The sequence below is a fragment of the Gymnogyps californianus genome, chromosome 13 (assembly GCF_018139145.2).
Source record: "Gymnogyps californianus isolate 813 chromosome 13, ASM1813914v2, whole genome shotgun sequence".
Taxonomy (NCBI): domain Eukaryota; kingdom Metazoa; phylum Chordata; class Aves; order Accipitriformes; family Cathartidae; genus Gymnogyps; species Gymnogyps californianus.
The window spans coordinates 21,980,818-22,005,829 of record NC_059483.1 but is presented as its reverse complement, the minus strand read 5'-3'; the positions used below and the strand labels follow the sequence as shown (position 1 = coordinate 22,005,829).

At 37.6% G+C, this 25,012-nt stretch overlaps 1 protein-coding gene and 1 long non-coding RNA gene across 4 annotated transcripts in view; both read right to left on the bottom strand.

The window, feature by feature from the left end:
* The window catches only part of SYN2 (synapsin II), a 197,058-nt gene extending 180,825 nt beyond the window's left edge, over positions 1-16,233 (bottom strand). For both annotated transcript variants that reach the window (XM_050904476.1, XM_050904475.1), the window contains exon 1: positions 15,788-16,233. In XM_050904476.1, the coding sequence (XP_050760433.1) occupies positions 15,788-16,161 (374 nt within the window). In that variant the 5' untranslated portion in view covers positions 16,162-16,233. The remainder of the gene's footprint in view (positions 1-15,787) is intronic.
* Positions 16,234-23,165: 6,932 nt separating this feature from the next.
* LOC127021744 (uncharacterized) overlaps positions 23,166-25,012 on the bottom strand; it is a 59,856-nt gene continuing 58,009 nt past the window's right edge. For both annotated transcript variants that reach the window (XR_007767258.1, XR_007767259.1), the window contains exon 3: positions 23,166-24,632. This is a non-coding gene — a long non-coding RNA (uncharacterized LOC127021744). The remainder of the gene's footprint in view (positions 24,633-25,012) is intronic.

The following is a 25,012-nucleotide window of genomic DNA, read 5'->3' as shown; positions in this document are numbered from 1 at the left end:
GCAAATTTCAAGTCTCAATCATTTGATGTATATATTTTTTTCCAAACAAGTGCTACTACTATAAACAGAGACGTACAGTCTCTCAAAGTGAAAAAAAGCGCATCAAACACATATTTATCCCACCAAAAGACTGGAGAGGGGAGTTGAAATTTTTTTTGAAACAATACCTGCATTAGCTACATGGATCCTTTATTTAGAAGTCAGAAAGGTACTTCTGAGAAAATGTGTTTGAATAATGGCAAGTATTTTATTTGTTGGCAATCATTTTAAACGTACACTAAGAATTACGTCACTCTTCATTCTGTGAAGAATTACTGATGTAAAAGTCTACACTAAATTTTCCACTAACTTCCAACTTTTCCATACGAGAACTCTAGAAAAAAAACGAAGGCGAGCAGGAAAAAAATTTCCTAACTGAAAATTCCCAATGGACTCTGACCTTCACATCCTGGTGTGTATTGTTCTGAAAGGTAACAGACACCGCAGTTAATTGCTAATGGCTTGTAGGAAGTGAAACTGTAACAAACGTCAGGATGATCATCTGAATGGAGCTCTCACCAGCCGCAGAGCTATGCTAATCTGCAACAACACTCTGTTGACTTCTGTAAATTTTGTCTAGTAAATATTTTTATTTGCTTGAAAGCGCTTCAGAATTTTTTTTTTTTTGAGGCATTTACCTTAGTTTATAGCTTACGCTAGAACTTTATGACCAGCATGTCATAAATTTTTCCTATTTGAAATAAAAGATGACAAATTAAAGTCAGGAATAAACTTTTCAGAAAAACCAACTAATACCTAAAAAGTGATTTGATATAGCTCTTTCAAAAAGTAGCAACTAGTAAAAATTTCGTGACTAACCACACCACACTATTTCTCCACAACGTCATTGCTAGCACATGCAGATACTTAACTGCTCATGTGGAAAAATTGCAAGAGTAAATAAACATAGGTATTGTGACAGTACATGCCTAATTACTATTTTATATTGTTCATTGTCACTTGCAAGCCTCCACAGTAATTTCATGCTAAATGTTCAGGTTTGGTTTCAACATAAGGGTCAGATAAGAAGTGGTTAATAAAAAAAAGACAATGACATGAAAAACACAGATACTTCGATTTTTCCTCTTCAGCCTTTCCAAACAATTTCAATAATTCTTGATTCAAACAAAAGCAACTTCTGACATCTTCTTATTAAATAAAAATTTCAACTTTTAAATAGTTATAGAAGTTTGCTGGGTTTTTTTAACATAGTTAAGCCAACTGACTGCACACTGACCTCAAAACGTATTTAGCAATATTAGTGGAGACAGCTGACAAAGAGAATCGTAAAAGACAGTAACTGCATCACTTTCACTCAGTTTAATTTGAGTTTGAACAGAAAATAACCTATTTCATTTGAATAAAATAAAAGGACCTACACTGGCAGGTCCTGTGTACCGGCACCTAAAAAGAATTTTTTTTTTGAAAGTGTATGAATGATGATTGCATATTTATAATTTTAACTATCTGATCAAAGTTGTTTCTAATCAATTTATTTTCCATTTACATACTTAAAGAACTGCCTTACAGTCACGGATTTTTACCCTGAATTTTCAGGCAATGTTTCAGACAAAAGAGAAGAATTTCCCTTCGTTATGCAGAACAGTTTTATGCCTTCGACAGCTCTTTCAGGAAAATATTCCTGGTTTACTGCAGAGACAGACATACATATGCACACACCTCTACACACATGCACATTAACCCCTCTCTTCTTGGTGCACAAAATGAAATTTGTTTTGTATGCTAACTGGATTATCAGTTACAATACACTACTCAAACACAGATGCAGCAGAGATGTTGACTTTGATCAACCATGCATTATAACAAGCTGCTTTTGTTTATTAACATCATTTACTTTGATTTATATATTAAACATAATCCTATTTTCCACCATGAAAGTTATTTGCTAAAGTCTCCAAACTGAAAAGATTGTCTTCTCATCTTGAGGAGCAGGGTATCTAGATCTAAAGAATTTCTAAATCATCTATCAAAAAACTATTCTAAAATACAGACAAATTTAAGAAATACAAAAGTACACTTTCTACTCTTGTAATACTTTGTCAAAATAGAAAGTTTTGAAGAATCCTATTAGTAAATCAAAAATTCTGCATTTCAGCATATGGTAAGCATACTGACTTTTTAAAAATTCTCTTTTGCTTACTCAAATTTTCCTTTTTGCTTCTATTAATTTTTTTAAATAACTTTATCATATATTCTAAAACTGCTATTTATGGTAATAGGATGATAACAATATCTAACTTACCGTCTGTCCAAGCTACAGATTTTAAAAGACAACTGTATCTTTTCAATGATCCAGCATGAAAAGTTGATGTTTACTTGTTCTGATAGTAAGACAAAATCACATATGGAGACTTTACTATTCTTTATTCTTCCCTTTTTTGTGCAACTTCAGTACTTGCAAAAGCGCTAAGACAAACCTGCAAGCAAAATAATCCAGTGCAGAGATCCTGCGTACCACTGACTGGTTGAACCGTTGGTCCTCAATTCAGCACCTAGACTGACTGCCAAAGAAGCTGACAGTGTCGCTTTCCGAGATGTGGCTCTACACTTATTACAATCTGGAATAAGATCACTCACCTATATGCTTTATAACTTCGTATGCATGGACATAAACACACTGAGTATTATATAAACTATAATATTGTGGTTACAATTGGATACTGCAGATAAGATAATGATGTTAGAAGAGTATCTCAGCTATTCTGAGCAAAAATCCTAGCACAGACAAATACACTAAGATTGAAATTCTTCAAGTTCTTTGATTTATTCATCAAATAATTGAAAAAAGGCCAGTAAAAGCAGTTTAAAAAAATTATTTAACATTTATAAACATCATTGCCTTAGGTAGGAGCTCTAGGTACAAACAACCCTGATTGATAACATATTTGAGAAATTATGGCGCTCTCTTTTAGAATTACCGTTTGCCTCTCAAAAATAAATGTTTTCTCAATATGAATTAGGTTTGCTTCCCTTCAAACACTCATTTGAAAATTCACGAACTGGAAACGAGCATTTAAATGAAGTAACACGTGCTTTAAATCTTACACTAGTGTTTGTTAAGCAGTTATATGCACAAAGTCTTCATACCATCTTGACTGACAGATAGCAGTTTGCCATATGTTTTTTCAAAGGCTGAAACCAATACTGGAATTCTGTTCCATAGAAAGCATCATAAATGCCTTGTTCTAAATCATCCAAGTAAGAAATGACTAACAAATGCTCAGAAAAAAGTCTACATTAGCCTGACAACAAGCTATCTCAAGCATAGCAAGCCAGAAAATACAGATTTAATTATGCTGTTATAACATAGAATCACACACAGCCTGGATTTCAGAATAACAGTACTTGGTGTGTTTATTCCACATCAACAGCTCTCCAGAGCACTGTTCTTGAAATACATGGACATTATCACCAAGGGACTTGGACAATTCACCTGCAAAAGCAATCACACCGTAACATCCCATTTTACTCTGAAGTAGTATTTTACTCTGAAAGCTACTTGGGACCTGATACGTCATCAATGCATCGCCTAACAGCCAAGGATTTGGGGATCTCAAATGTATGCTTATAATGGGTAACACTATTCAAAAAAGGAAAAAAAAAAAAAAAAACAAAACAGAAAAAAACCAAACAACCCAAAAACTTCATCAGCTGCCTAACTTTTTGAAAAGGACTTCTAACAAACAAAAGCCTAGACAACTGCTGCAAGACTTAAATTGAAAAGGACTGCCATAACATCCTCACCAACCTGAAAAGAACAGACCTGCAGTCTGCTTCTACCCACACATTTCATGAACAAAGACAAATCCAGTGGAAGTTATTTTAATAGAAATAATGTAAACCTTAATACACAGTAATTACACTTTAGTGTCTCTCTTGACTCCTCTAAAGTATACTACTGCCAGGAAAATTAATCTTACCCTCTTGTATGCTGAATTGCTGCTAGTTCCTACCAGACATTTCTTCCTTAGTAAGAAAATGAATCAGCACAAAAATTCTAGAACGTGGGTACAACGAAAAGAATTTAGGTAGAGCACAACCTCATACAAAATACTCAATCTCTAAATCCCATGCCTTCTATCATTACAACCCATACAAGAGATTCTCCGTGTGACCTGTCTTCAAAATAGCTGAGTAGCTTTCCAGTGGCAGAATGAAAGAGCCTCCTTTTATTCCAGTGCAACCCAATAGCACCAGAGAAAGAAAATTACAACCATAGAAGTATTACCTATCTGGACAACATCCATCAGTGAAAATTCCTACAAATTCTTCTTTAAAAAAAAAATTATACATACAGATATATATGTGCACACATACACACAAATGCACCCTTCATAATGCTAGCACACTACTACTAAAGCAACTTTGGTGACACAAACATCTTACCTGGGAACCACCTATAATGCAAAAACAATGTCAAAATATTTTTATTGCTTGTGAAGGTTTCAGTCACATAGTCCACTATGTTAATAGTCCCAGCTATCACTTGTGATTTAACCATACACATCTCTCAGAATTTTCTGCTGTTATTTCTCCTCAGTAGTTATATCAAAATAACAAATCTAATTTCTTCAGGTTTACTTTTCATGCTGTTTAAACTTAAGGACATTTTGAGTTGTTACTAGAACTTCTGATTTATGAATGCTTCCCAGAAGGATGTTTTTCAGTTGTTCACACAATTCTAGATGTGTTTACCATAAAACAGAGTCAGTAACACCACTTTATTCACAGGCAAAACAGCAGCCTTGACACAAGTCTCTCCTATTTCACTTCTTTATTTCACTCCAAATAAGGTTCATTCCACTAGACAGTTTGTTTCTGTCACCAAGGAGCATGCACTCCTGCATGGCATATAGATGTTAGCTTTGTCACATACCAGGATTTTTTTTGGTTTTCTATTAATTTACTCTCACTGTGTCTATGAAGTTATGTGTACGTTCCCCTTAAACTAGAAATTACACTAACTAAACTTCAGAAAAACCACACTTGTTTGCCTGCATTATCTATGCAAGTATCCACAACACATGTCAAACTTTGGCTTGTATTCATGTGTAGAAGCAAATCACATCTGCATGCGAATGGATACAAGTGAATGTAACGTAATTACTGAGCCAAACTTTGTAAAATTTTAAATGAAATCTTCAGTATTGTTTTTATAGCATCCAACAAAGGTTTCTGCATAGGTTGCCCATTATAGATGGACAATAGAAAAAGCAGACTTGAGGAGAGAGGAAGTATCTGTCCTCTCTATGTTAAAGCATAATATAGAAGGTCCTCTGAGGAGTCAGCTAAGAGCAGCAGATAAATTAGACCTCCTGTTGATCCAGCAGCAGTGACATGTGACCAGCTGATTTAAAATATAACTAATGTTATTTTTAAAATGACAAACTGTTTCACTCAGAAGACTGTCTTATAGGAATGTCAGATTTTTCTGTTGTTGTTTTAAGAGTAATGCCTGCCCATTTAAACCTCACGCCAAATAATTAAAGTATTATTTTATTCTAAAATTTTAAAAGTGTTACTATAAACACTTTTGTCATTTATTGATATATATTGTATGCAATGTGAATTTATATAAGACTCCGGAAAATTAATTTTGGTTATTGCTTCAAAGACAAAGGCTTCATAAAATAAATAATTTTTCCTAATTAAAAATATTCCTGTGATTTTTATTTACCTCAAACAGTAAATGGCTAAGACAACAACTACTAGGTAAAGCAAGTTCTGTAGTCACAGCACATTATGTAATCATATTGCCACTCAGTGGAATCGGACTTACTTGTGGTGTTTTATGATAAAACCTTTTTATTGCCCTTCCAGAATCCCAAATCTGAGATGATGGCTTTTCTAATATTAACCATTTTTTGGTCCTACAAAGGAAGGAAACCTTTGAAATTTTTTAAAGCTTTCTTAATGATGAACCATGATAAAATGTGCATATACACAGAAAACTTTCATTGGAAATGATCTCCAAAGCAAAATAAATCATTGAAGCAATCTAAGAGGTAGTGAAATAGTGCTGAATCTTCCTCTTTCGAACCATCCTAGTTTCTTTAAACAAAATGTGAGACTTCAATATGAGATCAGGCACAGTCACTGGAGTTTAATCTCCTAAATTGGTATTGTTTTAGCAGAACTATCATCAGTTTTTATTAGTAAGAAATCAGAAGTAATAAACAAGAAACAAGGTCAAACAGAACAAAACTGAAGTTAGGCACAGAGATATGTATACAAATACAACAAGAAGGTTTGCTACCTTGTTTTTAAGCTAGAAATCGGCACCAATTTTTTCTCTTTTGGAATTCACTTTAGATCATAAAACTAAAATAAGAGACATTTTAACTTCTGCTTTTTTTCCCCAGGCTTGTTTTTTTCCCCCACATACACTCACACACTCACTCCTGGTTTCTCCTGTGAGAAGTCAGTATTATCGCAACAAAGGATCTTGGCATCTGCCACAATGATCAACAGAAATTGATAAGAGTGTAGCTCAGCACATTTTACTCACAGTTTATTTCTGTAAAAGCAAGATTTTAAACGATTGGGTTTTAGGACAGGAAATTATAGCAAATTTTTTTCTTAAAAGTCCATGTTATTTTTGTTTAATCTATTTCTCTGTAATACATTTGTAAAAATATTTTTCGTATGGTATAACCTGTAAATGGAAACAATTCATTGAATTATAGAAATCTATCAGTTTATATCAAACCATTTTATGCGTGTGCTTTACAACAGAATTAAGATATTTAAAAGATTTTATCTGAGGCTCTGATAACTTTTTAAAATTATTTTAATCACCTAATAAAAATTCAGAGAAATGTACATATTTTTAAGTATTTTTTTAATAACTCCTACTAGCAATCAGCGTATATGATGCATTATAAACACCAATATCCAACTGGGATAAATCAAGCAAGGTCAAACATGGAACAGCCATTACAAAAAGCTAAAAGATAGTGCATTTTAACGGTTGGACCAAAACTGCCTTTTGTAACAACTTCTGGCACCTCACTGGCTGATGGTGGCATGTGATGTTTTTGTTCTCCCTATCTACGGGGGAGGGGGACAGGCCAAAAAACAGATGATCACACTTTATTAGACACCAAGTATCCCACAGTTCGGGTTTTTTAAATGAAATTAGGGAAAGTACACTTATGCCTCTATGTGCACAAGCTGGAACTAAGTCCCTAATTTCCATAGAGGAAAAAGCTTCTATTCTCCTGCCCCCACCTCTCATATGAGGAGAGCACAGTAACTTACAAAAAAATGGGCTGAGACCAAGCAAGCACAGGTTCAGAGGTGAAAATAATGAAGGGAACATTGCTCATACTCCGTCCCAGCTGCACTTAAGCAACAACATTGTGACATCTCATGTGTATTCTACCTTCTTCAATCACAGATACACAGGAAGAACGATAAAGGTACCTGCAGCGTGCAAAAAAATAGAAAGGTTCTTCAAAACCTGGAGTTCCATGTTCTTCAGCATTGTCTACTGGACCAATCCATTAATTACATGAATCCCACCAACATTTGCAATTCAAAAAGGAGTAGAGTAAGCAAGCATACTCTGGCAGCCCTGATCAGCTACGTCACCCTGCCAGCTTGCTTGCTGGTGGGCAGCCACAATCACAGCACAAGACCTAGACATCCTACACTATTGCCTGACACAGCTGAAGCAAAAACCACCCAGCCTTAGTTACAGCTCAGGGCCAACCCTGTTCTGCTTTAGACACCACAGGTCTGTACGAAAACCAGAAACAGCCTCTTTAGATTTAAGATTCAGTGTCTCCTGCATTAAACATTTCTATCACTTTTGCTTGCAAATATATAAACAAGGATTTGACCTTAGCCACCAACTTTTTGTTAGGAATCAGTGTATTTGTCACCAAGAGTTCATTAATATTTCTGTTTCACCCAGGTAGGGACACACTTGTGGTGAAAGTGGGTATTGTAAAATTGACAAACTCTTTACACTTTTTGCAAAAGCTCAAACTAGTCTACAGTTCACGTTACCATGAATACCCATCATTACTCTCCTCCAGCTGGCTTTTTAAAAGCACACTAGCTTTCCTCTGAGAAGTCAAGTTTGACTCAGCACAGATAAAGCTGTTTAATTAGCAAAAGCAACAGTGCGATCAAGCAAGTATTTTGCGTTCTAGACCAAGGTATGACGCTGTCCTCTCACCCACGGTGTCTGTAAAGTCTTATCACCTCATTACACATTTTTTTCACTCCACAAGGTAAGTAGCCTCGTCTTTGCAAGCACTATCATTATTTCAGGTAACATTTACTTTGTAATTTATTGCTCACTCTTCGTCATCTCCAACATAGCTTTCTTTGCCAATTTACTCTTTGCCATTCTTTGCAACTTTTCCACCTACTTGTAATTACCCTTTGCTGCTGTGTTCATCCAACTGGGCCTAGAATCCTTCTGTAGAGGTTCTATATCCAAATCTGACTTCTGTGTTTGTTGTTCTCTTCTTCAGACACAAGTTTATACTCAAACGCATATTTTCACTGAAGTCTTATCACATTTTTAAATGCAGATTGCAGTGTATCTTATCTACAAATGTATAAAAATCCAAATCATCAGTCTATTTCAATTATATTAAAAACAGATTTCTGTAGTTTAGAGCATTCACAACAGGTAGGCTGGCTGAATAGCTAAAGGTGATAACATTATGTGATATTGCATATGAATACTTCTGTGGGTGACTATCGCATGGTACTATTAATAACTGGGTACTAAAAATGCATACAGTGAAGTCACTACTTTAAGAATATATTGATACCGTGAGAATATTTAGCATCAATCTTTTGGAGAAACACGGTTTCGGCAAAAATGTGTACAGTCTTGCAGTATCCTATAGTGTTTACAGAATGGCAAATAACATCCATTTAAAACAGATACAGCTCAAAATACAGTAAGTCCTCTAGACACACTGTTTCAAGACAAAAAATAAGTCTAATAATGTAGTTTTTAATAACCTTTTGTTTCATACTGTTCCTATTTCAACAGATCACAATTTGCTACTGGCAAATCATTATCAAATTCTGAATAGATTGTAAGTAGAATTTTTATTTTACTTGGGTCTAAAGTCTACAAAGCAATTTATTATTCCTTTTATCTCTCACTTCAGTCTTGTTACTTTGAAATATACCTACTTAAAATCCATTATTTCATTGCCAATTTTTCCATTTCCTTTCTATTAAGGCAAACTTTAGAAGAAAACATTGGCAAACTTTTTTTTTTTTAATATTACCTATTCAACTAAACATGTTACTATAGGTTTCATTAAGCTTCAGAGAAGTTTCTGTGGTCTCTTCAGAGATAAAGGAGAAAAAAAAAGATTCACTCGGATTCTGAGCACAAGGGACAGGGACGGGACGGGGGATGACACCAGATACAATCTGTCCAAATTTGTAGTCAGCATCTCATATACACCAAGTTGCCTAAAATAACGTTAGAGCATGTAAGAGCTTGTTTAGATAGAGCAATATACAGAGTACGGAGGACAAAGCATTTTCCACTAAAAGATTTTTTTTTTTTATATATATATATATCTAGTCAAAAAGGTAATCTCTATCATGTACTGTGTTTTGCTATTTATACTTACATAGCCAAGTATTACACATGACAGAACTGTAGATAAACAGAAGAAAACTCTGCCATTTTTTCTTAGATCATCTTAAAACACTAGCACACACATCATCTGGTGCAGAACTGTATCAGCTGGCCATTTCAGAGAACAGACATGAAATACAACTTGCATGAGATTGCTGTATGCTACAAATTCAGATTTGTTAACACATCACGTTATTATACACTTCAGTTAGTTCAGCTGCATGTCCTTGTTCTCAAGTTCTTGCCCAGCGTGGACTTAATATTTAAAAAATGGACAAAGAACAAGTAACACGGCTCAATGAGCTATACTTCCATCCCTTCAGAAAAACACACTCAGTTGCTCACACTTGATGAGCAGACAGAGTTCAAAATAAATTTTACCTTGCTTTGCAGAAACGTTGTTTCATCTGTGCGCCTGAGTGTATCCTCCCAGCCAGCAGAGAGATGTGGTGCTTGTGCTCAGGGTAGCCCCTGCTTATGCCTGCATCTCTTCTTTAATTATGTTGCTATTTTGATTGCAAAAATGGAGAGCCCTTAATGCAGAGCTGCAAACTGCAGTGCGTGCTCAGAAGTAGTACTGATCCAATTACCTGGTTGTAAGAAGCTGTCTAAGCACATAGTGTCTTCATGGAAAATCTGGTTGCCAGCTCCTTTTTGGAGTACTAGGAACTCAGTCCAAAGGCCTTAACTAGAATTTGATAGCAACATATTCAAATTTTTTTAAGATTCAGATGAAACTTCTGACAAAGATAATTTCAAAATGTGAAGTTTTCATATGAAGCAAAAATTAAAGAGAAACCAAAGCAAAATCTTTATCACTTTTGCTCAATTTTAGCGGTTTTAAGGAACCTGTTGCCTTCTTTGAAAGATTACAGTGTTACACCAAAGGCAAGGTTGTTTTTCCTTCAATATTAGGAGTTTCCTGTTGCAAAAGGCACAGCAGTTCTTCATTAGCATTTAAAATTAATGAAAGCAACTTATTATATGTCTTCTCTTCCTATATAAAATACATATATTGATAAGACTACCTTTTCTTTACACTCACTGCCTGAAGGCATATATCTACATTTAGCCATTTGGTCAGCCTTAAGAGCTTAGACCTTTCTAAAAATCAGTCTCCTTACACCTCTGCAACACAGCTGTCCCTTGCCTTGCCTTCAAAAACTTTGCACCTTCAGCCCCTAAATGAGTGCCACGGGATCCTTTCAATCCCCTTCCCTCTGTGCAATCACTACTAGTTCCACGTTTGCCCACGGCCTGGGTCTCCCCCCCATTTTATATTGTGGCTTTATGCTTTATACTATGCCAGGAGGCTGGCAAGAGCACTGTCCTTCCAGTCAGTGTCATCCCAGAGGACCAGAAAGTGCTCTGGCAAAGCAGTTGCCCTCATTTATGCATTACTAAAATCTAAGTGACACCCTCTAAAATTGGAAAACTTGCTAACCGAAGACTTATACTGAATACTGCAGTTACTAAATCAACACAGTACTGTCAAATAAGGTAAATTAGAATTCTAGTTCAACTGGAATTAGGAAATACTAATTAGTTATGCACAATTGAACCATCCCTACTGAACAGAAAAACTGCAATGAATTTTTGTTGTAGTATGCAAGTTGTTGGTAGTTACATAAAACATACTGCACACATATTTTTAATTGAAACTGTTTTCCACCTTCTAGTGAACGCAAAAAACCCCAAGAAACCCATTCTGCTCGCTTCAGTAAATGTATTATAAATCAGCATTTTTCTACACTATGACCATACTGTTCATATTAAAAACATTTATGATGAGCAATGTTTGCCCATAAATGACTCAGTAATTTTAAAACAGAAAGTTTACTCTTCATATAGCATTTGTCCCAGCCATTTGGAAGTTCTCTCTTGGGCCTATCACAAGATGACTAACTACTAAGGCAGTGAACATTACAAGAAATGCGTAATTCTTGAGGAAAAAAAAGATACTGATACTTAGAACAAGGTCTGTGCTTAAAAATACAAGAACAAAATTTTTCTACTTGCTTCTTTTTATAGTTTCATCACTACTGCCAACGAGCCTTATAGTCAAGCTTTAAAGCACAAGACAGACAAAGCAATAATTAGTTTCCAATACTGAAACAGCTTTCTAAATATTACACATAAGCTTTTAATAAAGATAATAATCTATATACATAGTGTTTTGGCACCTTGCCACTGATTTATGGCCTCTAATCAATTGCTTGTTCAGCACTGAATATTCAGTACATTTTGTATACAGAACAAAATGGTTATTTTCTGAGGAAATTAAATACATTTAAAAATAAACTTATTTAGCTGAAAATTTTGGACACTTAATGCAGACCAGTAGCTAGGAAAGGAGAATTAACAGAAAAGGTTAAGCAAGCTGCCTAGGTTTTAATTTAGCTCTGTCACCAGCCTCTTGGATGACCTTGAACAAATTTACTTCTTAGCTTTCTCCATTTGTAAAGATATCAACAAAGATACCTAAAGCTGTAAAATAACCATTGAAGTCTATTACATAAAATCATTATTAAACCTAACAAATGATTCCTGAAGCTGTCCCCTCCCCAACAGATCCATGAAGCGTTTGTGAATCAGACACTTTTCCACTACATCTTTAAATACTTTGTAAGGTTCTCGACTAGATGTGTTAACTCAGAAAAGGGTTCTGGACATCAGTGAAGGTACTGAAAATGCTTGTTCAGTATGCAGCTGCAGATGAAAAGAACATGACATTAAAATGCATAAAAAACAGGCCAGAAAATAAAAAATTAGCTTTTCCAATGCCTTTATATAAATTAATAGTGCTGTTCCATTTGAAGGAGTGTTTGCCTTACAGGTCACCCCTTCTTTTATGGTGATATTCTACAACGACAGAAGGTTTCAAAGATAATTGGTGAAAATGACTGCTAGTTATTTGCTTTCACCCTTGGACCGAAGGATCATTTATTGTATAAAGTGACTAGGAGAAAGTATTCCATGAGAACCAGAACCAACGAAGACCGCTTGTCATGGATTTGTCTCTGGTAGTTGACTACAAGCTTTAGTCTGTTTTCATTTTTTTCCTACACTTGCCACTGAGGCATGTATAAAGCTACTAGCTGCTAGAAAGTCTTTGATATCAGCTTATTTTGCAGTTCTGCCTTTAGTAGAAGCTCTTAGAGGTCTCTCTCATCTATGTAGCTGCAAGTTTCCAAAGAACCTGTAGGAAAAGAATTGTCTTTCACAGCTCTAACACATCTTTGATTGAGAGTGCTACTGGAGAAAGGAGGATGGTTTGACATGATGACTGCATTTGCTCTCTTTCCTTAAGAAGTCAGATAATATATCATAGTAAAAATATACAAATTAGTAAGATAAGTTAATTCTCCCATTTTTCCCCTATCCTATGCCACAAAAGTAAAGAAACTGAAAAGGAGAATTTTGAAACTTGTAATAGGACAAATTTCTTAAGGCAAGAAAATGATAAAAGAAGTCACTGAGATCAAGATTAAAAAATGCAAGCAACAACTGAGCATTTATTTATATGTAGATTATCCCATATGATTCCATTAGCGACAAAAATAATGTTGGGTTACTAAACCTCAGACTTCAAGTATGAGTCAATCTCTAACAGAAATAAAATATATTAGAAACAAAACGTCCTTCTGATGCTAGAGGTAAGAGGCAATATCCCTTGCTGATAGAAGAAGGTGCTTAATGCTTCCTCTGGCCCTTGCTAATAAGACGACACTGAATTAGCAGGATTTCAGTGTGATCCAGACTGAAATTCTTTTATTTCTATTGAAACTGCAATCCGAAAGCAATACATACATTTTCAATTGAAGACAAACACAATGCAGCTCAAAACATTACAAAAACAAACGCCCAGCATATGATCTTCCTCTCAGGATTACCATAAATCAACTGCAATTGTTTCTTAGGAGGCTCTAAGAGATTTATTTAGTACTGTTTTTCTTGTTATTGACAGGGTTTGGTTAGTGTATCACATGACAGCAGCTCTACACACCTCATCTTGCTAAACTGTACGTCAATGCATCATACCAGGCAGGGTAGCTAGCGTGGTAGCCATCAGACCATTGAAATTCATCTATTGCCAGTTCCAATCTTTCAGTATTTTTTTTTCAAATTATCATTCATATTCCATTTTAGCTCATACAGTCAAATTCTACAGCAGTTCAATACATGTCAATATGGATATCCATACTTGCAAAGGTATGGAACAAACTTTTCTCCATGTATTATCAGAATACATATATATATATTTTTCAAAATTTATTCTAAAATCTTCAGTTACAAAATTATTAGCTTTTTGCAGGGGAAAGAGCCAGTACACAACAAACTGTTCTTTCTAGAACTACTACATATTCATGTCACATACTATGAGACAAAAAAAAAAAAGACAAAAAAGGAAAAGCAAGCAGGCATGAGTAACCTTGCGTATATTTGTGACTGCATCTAGTCTCCTACCTGGAATGCTGTTGGTGGCATTCACCATGCAGAGGTTTAAAAGCTTTGCTATTGCCGACAGATTGTGTTAATTTTGGGTGCATTTATCAAGTACGTAAAACATGCCATATTTATAAACACACAGGATAGCTTTGGTAGGTATAGAAAAATTCCACCAGAAACAAACTTTATGAACATACACAGTTATTTAATTTACCAAGCAAAAATTTGTGCACTGTAGAATATTAAATAAATAGATGTATCTGCAAGGCAGTGAGCAGTGTCCATGGATGCATCTCCATGACGTAGGTACAGAGGCTGTCTTAGACCAGCAGATACAACCACCTCTTTTTTTTTTAAAAAAACAAAAAAAACCCCAAACCACAAAACCAAACACAGAAGAAAAAACCCGAAGAATGTAACAAGTAACACTATCTTAACATGAATAACACATTTGCTATAGATAAAGGCTTACATTTTTGTTTCAAGTATTTTATTAAAGTACTATTTTAAAGCAAATCATATCAAATCATAGAACCATACGAGTCCATCTAGGCAGTAAGGCTATAAATTTGAGAAGCTGACAATAAAATCACAAACCCACAATCCATTACTGAATGATGTCAGTGTTATAAAAACATACTTTACTCCGTATTATTTTAAGGCACTATTAAGACCTCATATACTGTAATTAGCAACAGCAAATGAGACGATTCACAGATTGACGTGTAAACACACATTATACAGAAACAAGTTAGTGAACGATTAGTAAGCATACATCCTTCCTATAAGATACAGCATCCACCAGAGTCATACGTGATAAACAGGTCTGAAAAAGCTATAACCTCTCCTACTGGTAGCAGCCAGGCACAGGAAGAAATGAGTTGACGTACAAGTTCTATGTTTTGTAAATCCCACATTTTTTATGGTGATAGTTGAAGCAAAACACCTACCCCAAACAAAACCTGCAAAGTTAATTAACCTAATCGCACAAATGCACAGGGCTAAGGTAAAATTGAGGGCTGGTCCTCAATATCCTGAAGGACCTTCACCCAAACACGCATTTTAGACGCTGCAACAGAAGCAATGGGATCTGCGTGAAAACAAGCGCGCTCATAAATACGAATTAACACACGTAACGCTACAACCACACGCAGTTCAAAACAGAAATTCGTGCCTAAGACACCTAAATCCTACCTGCACCTATACATGAGTTATTTCACTAGAGAACACAGAATATGCTTCTTCTGGGCGGCAAATACGTTTTATTTAGTGTTTTGATGGTAAAGGGCTTTCATTCCTAGTCAGGCGCTCCAGGGTTTGCTGGTTTTTGCTCCATCTTCCAGTCCGTAACGCTTCGCTTCACCCCGCGGCTGCCGCCTCAGCGAGGCCGGGCGGCGGGGAGGCACTGCCCGGCGGCCCTCCCGCCGCCTCCCCCGGCCCCGGCCCGCCGGGAAGCCTCACCCCCCAGCCCGGGGCCCGAGGCGCGCCTCGCCGCCCCCAGGTGAGCCCACATCTGCCGGGGAAGGGAGAGCGGCCGCTGAGCGGGGACGCGGCCCGCGGGGAAAGGGACCGCAGTGCGAGGGAGGAGAAGGACGGGGGGGAAGGAGGAGGAGGAGGGCGCAGAGGGGCATGCAGAGCCGCGGGGGCACCTACCAGTCCGTGTGCGGCTCGTCGATGACCAGAAGCAGCTTGAACTTTCTGCCGGCAGCCGAGGAGACGGCGGAGGAGGGATCCACCAGACCGGCCGAGGCCGCCGTCTGCTTCACGGCGTTGGAGAGAGAGCTGAAGAAGCTGCTGCCCGTTGACTGCTGCGGCGGCGGCGGCGGCTGCTGCTGCTGGGGGGGCGCCGACTGCGGCGGCTGCCGGCGCTCCGCAGCCGGGGAGGCAGAGGCAGGGGCGGAGGAGGCTGAGGGAGGCGGCGGCGGCGGCTGCTGCGGCTCCGGCCGCTGCAGGTCGGTCATGTAGCCATTGGGCAGGTTGGCGATGAAGCTGCTGTCCGAGAGCCTGCGCCGCAGAAAGTTCATCATCTGGCCGGGCGAGAGAAAGGCGAGGCTCTGGCGAGGAGCGGGAGGAGGGCGCGGAGCCGGGCGGGAGGGCGGCGGGCGCCGCGGCGGGCTCTGCGATCCGCAGGCGGGCTCGGTCGCAGCCTCACTGCCGGCCGAGGCGGGAGGCGCTGCCTTCACCTCAGCAGCGCGGCCAGCGGCGGCTCGCGCGCGCCTGCCGCTCCCGCCCGTCTCTAGGTGGCAGCCGCGCGCGGCGCCGCGCCACGAGGATGAGGAGAAAGGCGCCCGCGCCGCGCACGCGGAGCCTCGCTCCCGCCCCGCCCGACGGGCGCCCCGGGGGCCGGCGAGGCACCGACCCGGCAGCGGTCCCGGTCCCGGCCCCCCGCTCCCCCGGCGGCACGAAGCAGGCGGAGGGGCAGCGGCACAGCCAGCGGGGCTTCAAACCAGCCCGGCTTCAAACCAGCCCCGCGTGCGGCGCCTTCGGCCTCGGCGCCTGGGGCCGTCCGGCGCTGGAGGCTGGCACGGCGCTGGCTGCAGCCTGAGCAACCGGCCCTCGGCGGCGTCTTCTCGAAGCGAAAAGCCCGCCGTAACGCAGCCCCCGAGCTCTGGCAGGGCTGAGCCGCTGCTAGTTCCGTAGCGGTGCACTGCAAAGGCAGAGGGCAGCGGTGGATGGCACCTGGCACCGGCAACATGGAGTCCCAAGGTCAGGGAATGAGGCCGCGCGAGCCTTAGCGTCAGTTACAACTATGAATTAAGTTTTATTTATAGCCTAGGTACTAAATGCCTTACTTTATCAACAAATAACACGGGGCATGCAACAGCAGCACAAGCAGCCCTCAAAGTGGAGCTATTTATGGTTGTATTCAGTGCTCATCAGGGCAACAATGGATGGCGTTGCCATGAAGTTGAAGAGGAAGAAGCTGCTGGGAACGGCCCCGGACTGGCTCAAATCACTCTGCAAGGAACAGCAGCAATTTAAAAAATATCTATGACACGTTCCTGCCCGAGAATCGTTTGTTCCAGCAGCTGCCCTCAGCATAACTGCGGCAGTGGTGCAAGGGGAGCAACAGCAGATACCAGCTCAGAGCTCTGCTGCATCTGTGAAATGCACAAGCATCGCCACACTTACATCCCCCAAAATATTAGTGAAGCCTCTCACTAATAAACAGCAGTGGTGGTATCTTTTTTTTTAATTTAAAACCACAGTTTAATGAAGGTGAAGTGCTGTGTATTGTCAGGCAATTTTACATTGTCAGGGAGAATTACAGGTGCATTTTCATACCTTAAAAACTGTAGGCTTTCTTTAACTTGAATTCTCTTTATCCCAAAACTCAGGGGAATCACTTTTAACATAAAATACATAACTCAGCCTTTATTGCTTGACATATACCTTTATGCAAGATACACATAACTGCAAATCATTTTGCAATTCATCTCTACAGACCATACTGCATGTAACAGGTGGCCCAAGATTATACACAGTAAATTCATGCAGCAATTTCTTTTAGAGATTTGATAAAGCTGTCCTGATGCTAACGCTTTCACAGTTTAAAGCGTACATGTTCAAAGGTAGAACTGCATAGGATTCTTTAATGAATCACTGAATTCAGAAACACTCATATATCATGACAGACAATTAAATAAGATATCAAGGCTATCAAAAGATGCTTACATTTTAAACACCATCGACACACTGGGGGAAAATGTTCACTCTGCCGAGCCATAGCATAGGCCACGTACAGATACAGCTTTTGCATTAAGGGCACAGAAAATTTAAACAAGTGGAACCATCCTGGGCTACGACTGCAGTTAGAACGTTCCTGTCATTTCACCAGTCCGTGGCCTGCGCTGCCACAGAAGTTGTGGAACTGCACTTACATCTAGATAAATTTAGGTCTAGTGGGATCTAGAAAGAATAATTTTCTCCCAGTAGTGGTCAAATATCTTGGGGCTATTTGTATTTCTAAAAAGCTTGTATGTAAGTGCAATAACGAAGTTAAATCATCTACGACACATGACACAGAAGGAAGTCACTTGCAGAGAGGTAGAATATTGCAGTTCACCATGGCAAGTGCACATGCACCATTTCCGCTGATACCACACAGGCAAAGATGATAAAAATCACAAGACTGAAGAATTGTTTTATTCCTCCTCGCCTGAATAGCTGTGTCAATCCCCCCTCCCTTCTCATCTAAAAAGCAGGAGACCAAAGTAAAGAAAAAGGGAGTGCTTATACTTTTCAAAAGATGCATTTTTATACAATACAAACTGTTTCACTGCCCTGTAAAGAGATTACTGAAAAACACTCTTAACCAGTCTGATACTGAAAAATGATACTTAGACATTTTTTAAATTACTATTCTAGATTGAAGGATGATTGTATAAAAATGCCCCCCCTTTGGACAGACTGCTTCCTATACATACTCAGAACCTGCTTAATTTTACTGACAAAAATCAGTCAGTCTTGCAGAGCCAAGTTAACCACAGCAGAATGAACTGTATTACATTTTGCTGTGCACGTTAACAAAAGTATTAACGAGGTCTCTATTACAGGGCTGAAATCTGTCTTCAGTGTCAGCTGTACTCTTTGTTATGAGGGCAAGATACATGTAGCAAATGGAAATGATAGGGAGCAATTTGAATGTCAGGATCCATTACTACAAAACAAAATAAGAAATGATGAAACAGACTGATTAGGCTGCTCAAGTTTCAGTGATGCAAGATCCATCCTTGTTAACATATTTGCATGGAAAACTTTTGTTCTGTGATTGATGAAATCCGATTCCTATCCGTAGTACTTTCTTGTATATTCTCAGTCCAGCCAAACAATTGCTTTAAGATTATTATAGAGACTGATTCTAATTGTAATCATGGCCAACAGACTCTCTGCTAGGGTTGCCCTTCATGGCTTCACAAACTGTTCGATGTTTGGGTAAGTAGCAGAAGCCTTGTTCACCTAGCCTGTGCACTCAGAAGATGTTGTGGCTATGTAGAACGCTAGAGTAGAAGGTATTTCCTAGTTCACACACTTTATCCGCTTTGAATGCGGTGTCTCTTCTCCATGAGCATCTTCTCAGAAATTTGTACTTGGGTTTTTTTGTGGGGTTGGTTTTTTTAACTCTACCACTATGCTGACTAAAATTTTACAAAATGTCAGTCAATCATCCTCAAATGCTAGACTTCAGAGGTTTGTTTTTTTTTTTTTAAAACATCCCGTTGAGTATTGTAACAACCTTATAAATCCAAAACTGCACTAAGGCAACTGGCAACTGAATTTGGTCAAAGTCTCAAAGAACTTGGTCCCTAGTGCAGAACAAAACAAAAAGCAGAGTTCTTCACATAGCGTTGTTACTGTGAATGGAAAACTTTGTTCAAAGAGTATCAGAAGAATATTACAGGGAGCTTGCTAAATTTAATAGTACATAAAACTGTGCCTGAAAAAGAACTAACAGCACTTTTTGTCCAACCTACTATTCATGATATTTCCAACACCTCACGATACATTTGTGAGATAATTCAACATGATTATGTCTATTAGGAAGTGAGAATACTGAATCACTGGTATGTTAAACAACAAAAAGAGTCAATATCAAAGCAGAAAGTACAATAGCAATTTTAAATACAGTTTTGTTTCCTAGCAGTGAAATCACAATGCAAAAAAAAGGATCAAATTACCGGGGATTAGTTGTGTTGGCAAACTGAGACGAAAAGAAGAAAGAGAAAGGATGAAGCATCCTAACTAGTACACTTTCACTTAGTTTCATTAGACAGGTTCACTGAATTCTCCCAGAACTCCTGCTGTTACAATGTCCCTGAAGCAAAAGCATGTCAGCTTTCTATTTCTGATCTTCCTTGCATTTTGTTGTCCAAGGTGGCAGAAGTGCAGTTAAACCATACGAAGATGTGACAGAAATAGGCACACCGGGGAGTAACTGCCTCAGTTATTGCTTTAGAAAGGACAGAAAATCAGCTTGATCCTCCCTTCCCAAATCTAGGGTCTCATGTTTTGATTTATGAACATTAACAGAGAACACAAATTAACCAGAATTGTTTTCTGTCAGATGGTCATTTAAACATCTAAATTTTTATCACCTAGACTGTTGCCTTGGTATTAATATAATTTTCTTCTGATATGCCTACCGATGTATGTTTTGGATCACATGGGGAAATCGGACTTCTAATTTACAAAAAGTTCACAAAAAAAGGTAACAGGAACTTGAAATACTAACTGAAAATGTTTGCAGGGTGCTATGCAAAATTGTTAAGTAAATGTATTAAGACATAAGGGCTCACTGTTTTATTTATGTCAGTTTAGTAAATATTTATCTGGCCTTAAGCAATTTCACATTTTATAAGCATACCAATTCAAACAGTTCTGTATTGGCAAGAAGTACACTGTACTAATTCTTCTAGCATTCGCAGAGAGGACCTGATGGCTGTAACAGTATGTAAGGAGGTAGTAAAAAGCAGCCTTCTCTGCTCCCGCCCCTGCCCCTGGAGAGCAGCGAAGAACCGCTCGGCCTCCGTGCTGCCCAGACAGAAGCTTCTCCCCTGCCCCCAGCTACCCCAAAGGAAGGGTAGCAGGAGCATGGGAGGAAATGCTGGAGAAGTGCTCAGGGACTGATCTGAACTAACTTGTGCCAACGTCAAAAGGTGCATTTTGTCTCCTTGTCAGTACAAAAGCCAAAGAGCCTCTGGCAGTATTTCCTTAAATTTGAAGCCACATAGCATTCCTGAAAAGAAAATTATGTACTGTATTATACGTCCTCTATGCTCAGCAGTTGATTAAATCTTATCTAAAAAACCATGATAATTTATTTAATAAATCATAATTTATTAGAGACTAGACTTTTACCTTTGCAAGCTTTGAACATGGATGAATTCATACTGCAGAAGAGGGCTTTGTAGTCTCATGAATAATGCTTGCTGAGATGTAAGAGGGAGTTCAAAAAAATTCTGTATGTGACATGGGAACAACCTGTAATAGAAACAGACAGGCTACAATCTATGAGTGGTAACTATAGGTGAAATAAATTATTACAAGAGAGAAAAGTCTGTTAAAATAGTTTGCCTATTCTAAAATCTGGAGTTATAATAGCAATAGCAGTAGCAGTTATCGTTCCATTTCCTACTAATAAATATATCTGTTATCTGATTTTTTGGTTCACTATATCCTGTGTTTTAAGGATCTTTAATTAAAAAAAAAAAATTAAGTACATTGATACAAATACAAAGGAACTTCAAGCACTTTTTACCATGTAATTAAGGCTCAAATATGGCCAGCCTTACTCAGACTAAACTTCTTTAAAGGCTGAGGGCAATCTTGCAGATATTTCAGAACTCAAGCCACAGTCATCTAAATAATTAACTTTTAAATAAAATTTATAGCAAAAAAAGCAACAATTACACACATGGACTGACAAGTTGAATATATAAAGAAGAGGCATGTTTAATACGTATCTTAAATTTATGTGATAATATACATATATTAAAGTATATATAAAATACTGTTTACTGGCATTGTACTTCTAGAGGAATGCAGCAATAAGTGTGGTATGCCTATATGACCTGCTATATTTATTGTGTTTTCTACTTTTTTGGTTTTGAAACCATAGTCTTATTATACTACTAATCTCAGAAACAGGTAGTTTATTTCTTTGCATCTCAGTGAGAGGTGTTTCCTCTTACAGTCCAGAAGATTGTTTCTATATCTGTTCGTTTGCTGATTTTCTGTAATATAGAGCAGTCTCAACTAGCAAGACATATTTACCGTTTTGCAGATGAGTAAATACAAATCCTTCTAAACAAACTGTTTAGAGACTACACATACTATCTAGGGATAATCCTATCAACAAAACTTGGACACTTCTCAGTGTGGAGGAGAGTCACCATTATGAAAAGGAACAAATAGTAGACGTTATGAGTAACAAAAATAAGACATACAGTCACAGTGACTGTTACACCGGAATTTGACCAAGACAGAAGAATAAACAATTTTTTAAAAACCAGAAAAATATAAATTCCTTATAGGCTGTACTTAAGGTATTTCTCCCTACTGTGTAATTTAGAACTTTACTTTCTTTGATATCTAAAGAATAAGATTAACAAGGAATACTATACAAAGGCTATAGAAAAAGTACAGAAGACAAAAAATGTTCATTTGCTAAGAACAATAGAGCTGAAGGCTTGAGGTATACCAGATACACATATGCATACACTCAGAGGTACTGTGCTTACACAGGAATGGGCTTTTTTGTCCCTTAAAACCTGAAGATTTTCCTAATCAGAGAAAACTCAACAATACATAAAGAAAATTTTCATCCTCAAAAAAAAGAGGCTAAACAGCATATGAACATCCTCTGAAGATCAAAAAGTCTGCCAGCTAAATCATACATAAAGTCAATTTAATTGACACAGAAGTGTTTTGGTCTGTTTTTTAAGGTTTTTCTTCTGCAAATTTTTTATTTATGTTACGAAATTTAGAGTGTAAACGTCCTACCATTCTGACTTACATTCTAATTGATTGAATAGATAATGCGAGATCAACTGGAATACAGTTATGTAGTGAAAAATAAACCCAGGACTGGCTTCTAATGAAAGAGAATAAAACACTGTAAACCACAATTCTAGATGAAATGCAGCAAACAAAATATGCATTTACATCCAATCTGGCCTTCACAATAAAACTGTAATTTTCTTTTTAAATGACTTATCAAATTATTAAGATGAATGCACATTTACCTAATTAATTGGCTGCTTTAGTTACCACAAATGAGTTTTGAATACCATGTATGTGAAAACCTGATAAGCCATTAATGTGCAACATGCAAGACGAGCAAAGAATTGAAAGGATGACAGCACATGAGCTAAACAATGAATTAGTAACAAAACATAATTGTTTTTCTCAAATGAATTAAAAGCCAGTACTATGCAATATGTGTAGGATTCAAAAGTTACCTTTCATCTCACCATTGTCAATGAATGCCTATTTTATAAAATAAGACATTAAAAAAGTCAGCTGCAATATAAAGAATTGAAAAAAAAACTTTATAAGTAAAAGGTAAACTATACAATGTAAGTCTTATACATTATTGCACATATGTTTATACATAAACATATTATATATACATGCAGATACAGTTACATGCATTCCCAATACTTTCCTCAAGATCATTAGCTAAAAACATGGAAGGGATACACAGGCTGGGATAACCAATCTGCAATATATATTACATTCAAATTTTTTTTTTTTAAGAAAGTTCAGCTAAGATTTTCTTGGCCAACAATTCCAGTTTTTCACCTTTAATCCTATCCAAGAGTTGTACAACGTGTAATTTGCTGAGGGTATTACTGCATTGTTTATTCAATTTTAGTAAGACTGTAGAATATCTGTTTTCTTGGGAGCTGATTCCTTAGTACCAAAAGCTGAAATAGTTTCACTCCACAGAAGCGTTATGCTTTGAGTAGACTACCAATTTTTCAAGGCCCTTGAGAAAGCTAGATCTGTCTTTTGGTTTTACTTGCAATTTTACTTCTCTACTATGTTGCTTACATGAGAAAGTACAGAAATACTCTTTTAGCCCTCTTATATACTTGCAGAAGTTAACAAGCAATAGTTTGAAAACAAGCACATCTTTGAATATTTTGAAAGCAGAGTTCACTATTTTAGAAGTTTGAGTACGCTGTATAGTTTTCTATCCTGCAGTATCAAAACTTCATACCTCAGTCCAGTAAGCAATAAAATTAGGCAAAACGGTGCAAAGTAATTACTCAAGTTATTGAGTTACGTAAACTATGCCTTCGGACTGACCTTTCCCAAACATTTCTTGAAGAATTGTTAATACAACAGAATTTGATGCAGTTCTCTAATAAAGGCCAACTGATGAAGCAAAAGTTATCACATATTCCAATGTAAATGCATGCATACAGCATCCCTCAAATTGCCATATCTTAAAAGCTAAAAGACTGAAATATCCTCCATATAAAAACAGGGGGGAAAAAACCCAGAAAAATAAAAAACTTACTTCAGGATTGCTTGGTTCACAAACCCTTTAGCTGTCACTGTATTTCTCACTTTTATAGTAAAACTGGAACTTATGATTAGCAATCAGCTGGCTATATTCTACTGGCAAAATACTACCATCCCTCCTTTGGCACAGTGGAAGCCGGCTCAAAGTCCAGAGCATCCTATTCGACATGCACTTGTCTATTTTAAAATTTACTTTTAAAACATGAAGGCCACATTTCTATGTAATACAAAAGAACACAGCATAATATATAATTTACTGACAAATACATGGTAATAGTAGGCCTTTAATTCAGTTGCAAGGTTGAGAATCAGGAAAGGTGTGGAAATATGCACCTATGAATTCTATTCTTATTAAAGAAAAACCGTTTGTAGAAACAACTGTACTCAGAGGATAATTCAAAACTTCTGGCAGGTCTCATCATGTAGGAAGACAAACTTCTCTCTGTCAGTCTTTATAGTTCAGGGCCTTAGAATAGAAGAAAATTTTAGTCACTTACTGCAATTTTGCATTCTGACTTACTACCTTTAATACACTGTGTACAAAACAGTGCAGGCCTCAAAACTAACACAAGTACTCAGTTTTAAATTCTTTTTCAAATTATTACCGGATGTCAACATTTCAGTCACAAATAATCTCCTAGAAGACACAAGTCACAAATACTGACTACATTGTTTATAAATCAAAAATAAATGAGTTGGGACTCCTAATTAAGGAAATACACTATTAATTCCATGATCAAGATAACAAAAGTTCATATTAAACCTGTGGTTTGATTTCTGTCCCTCAAATGTATATAAACTGCTTCTTAACCTGAAAACGTGTCTCAGATACCTTTGTACAACAGC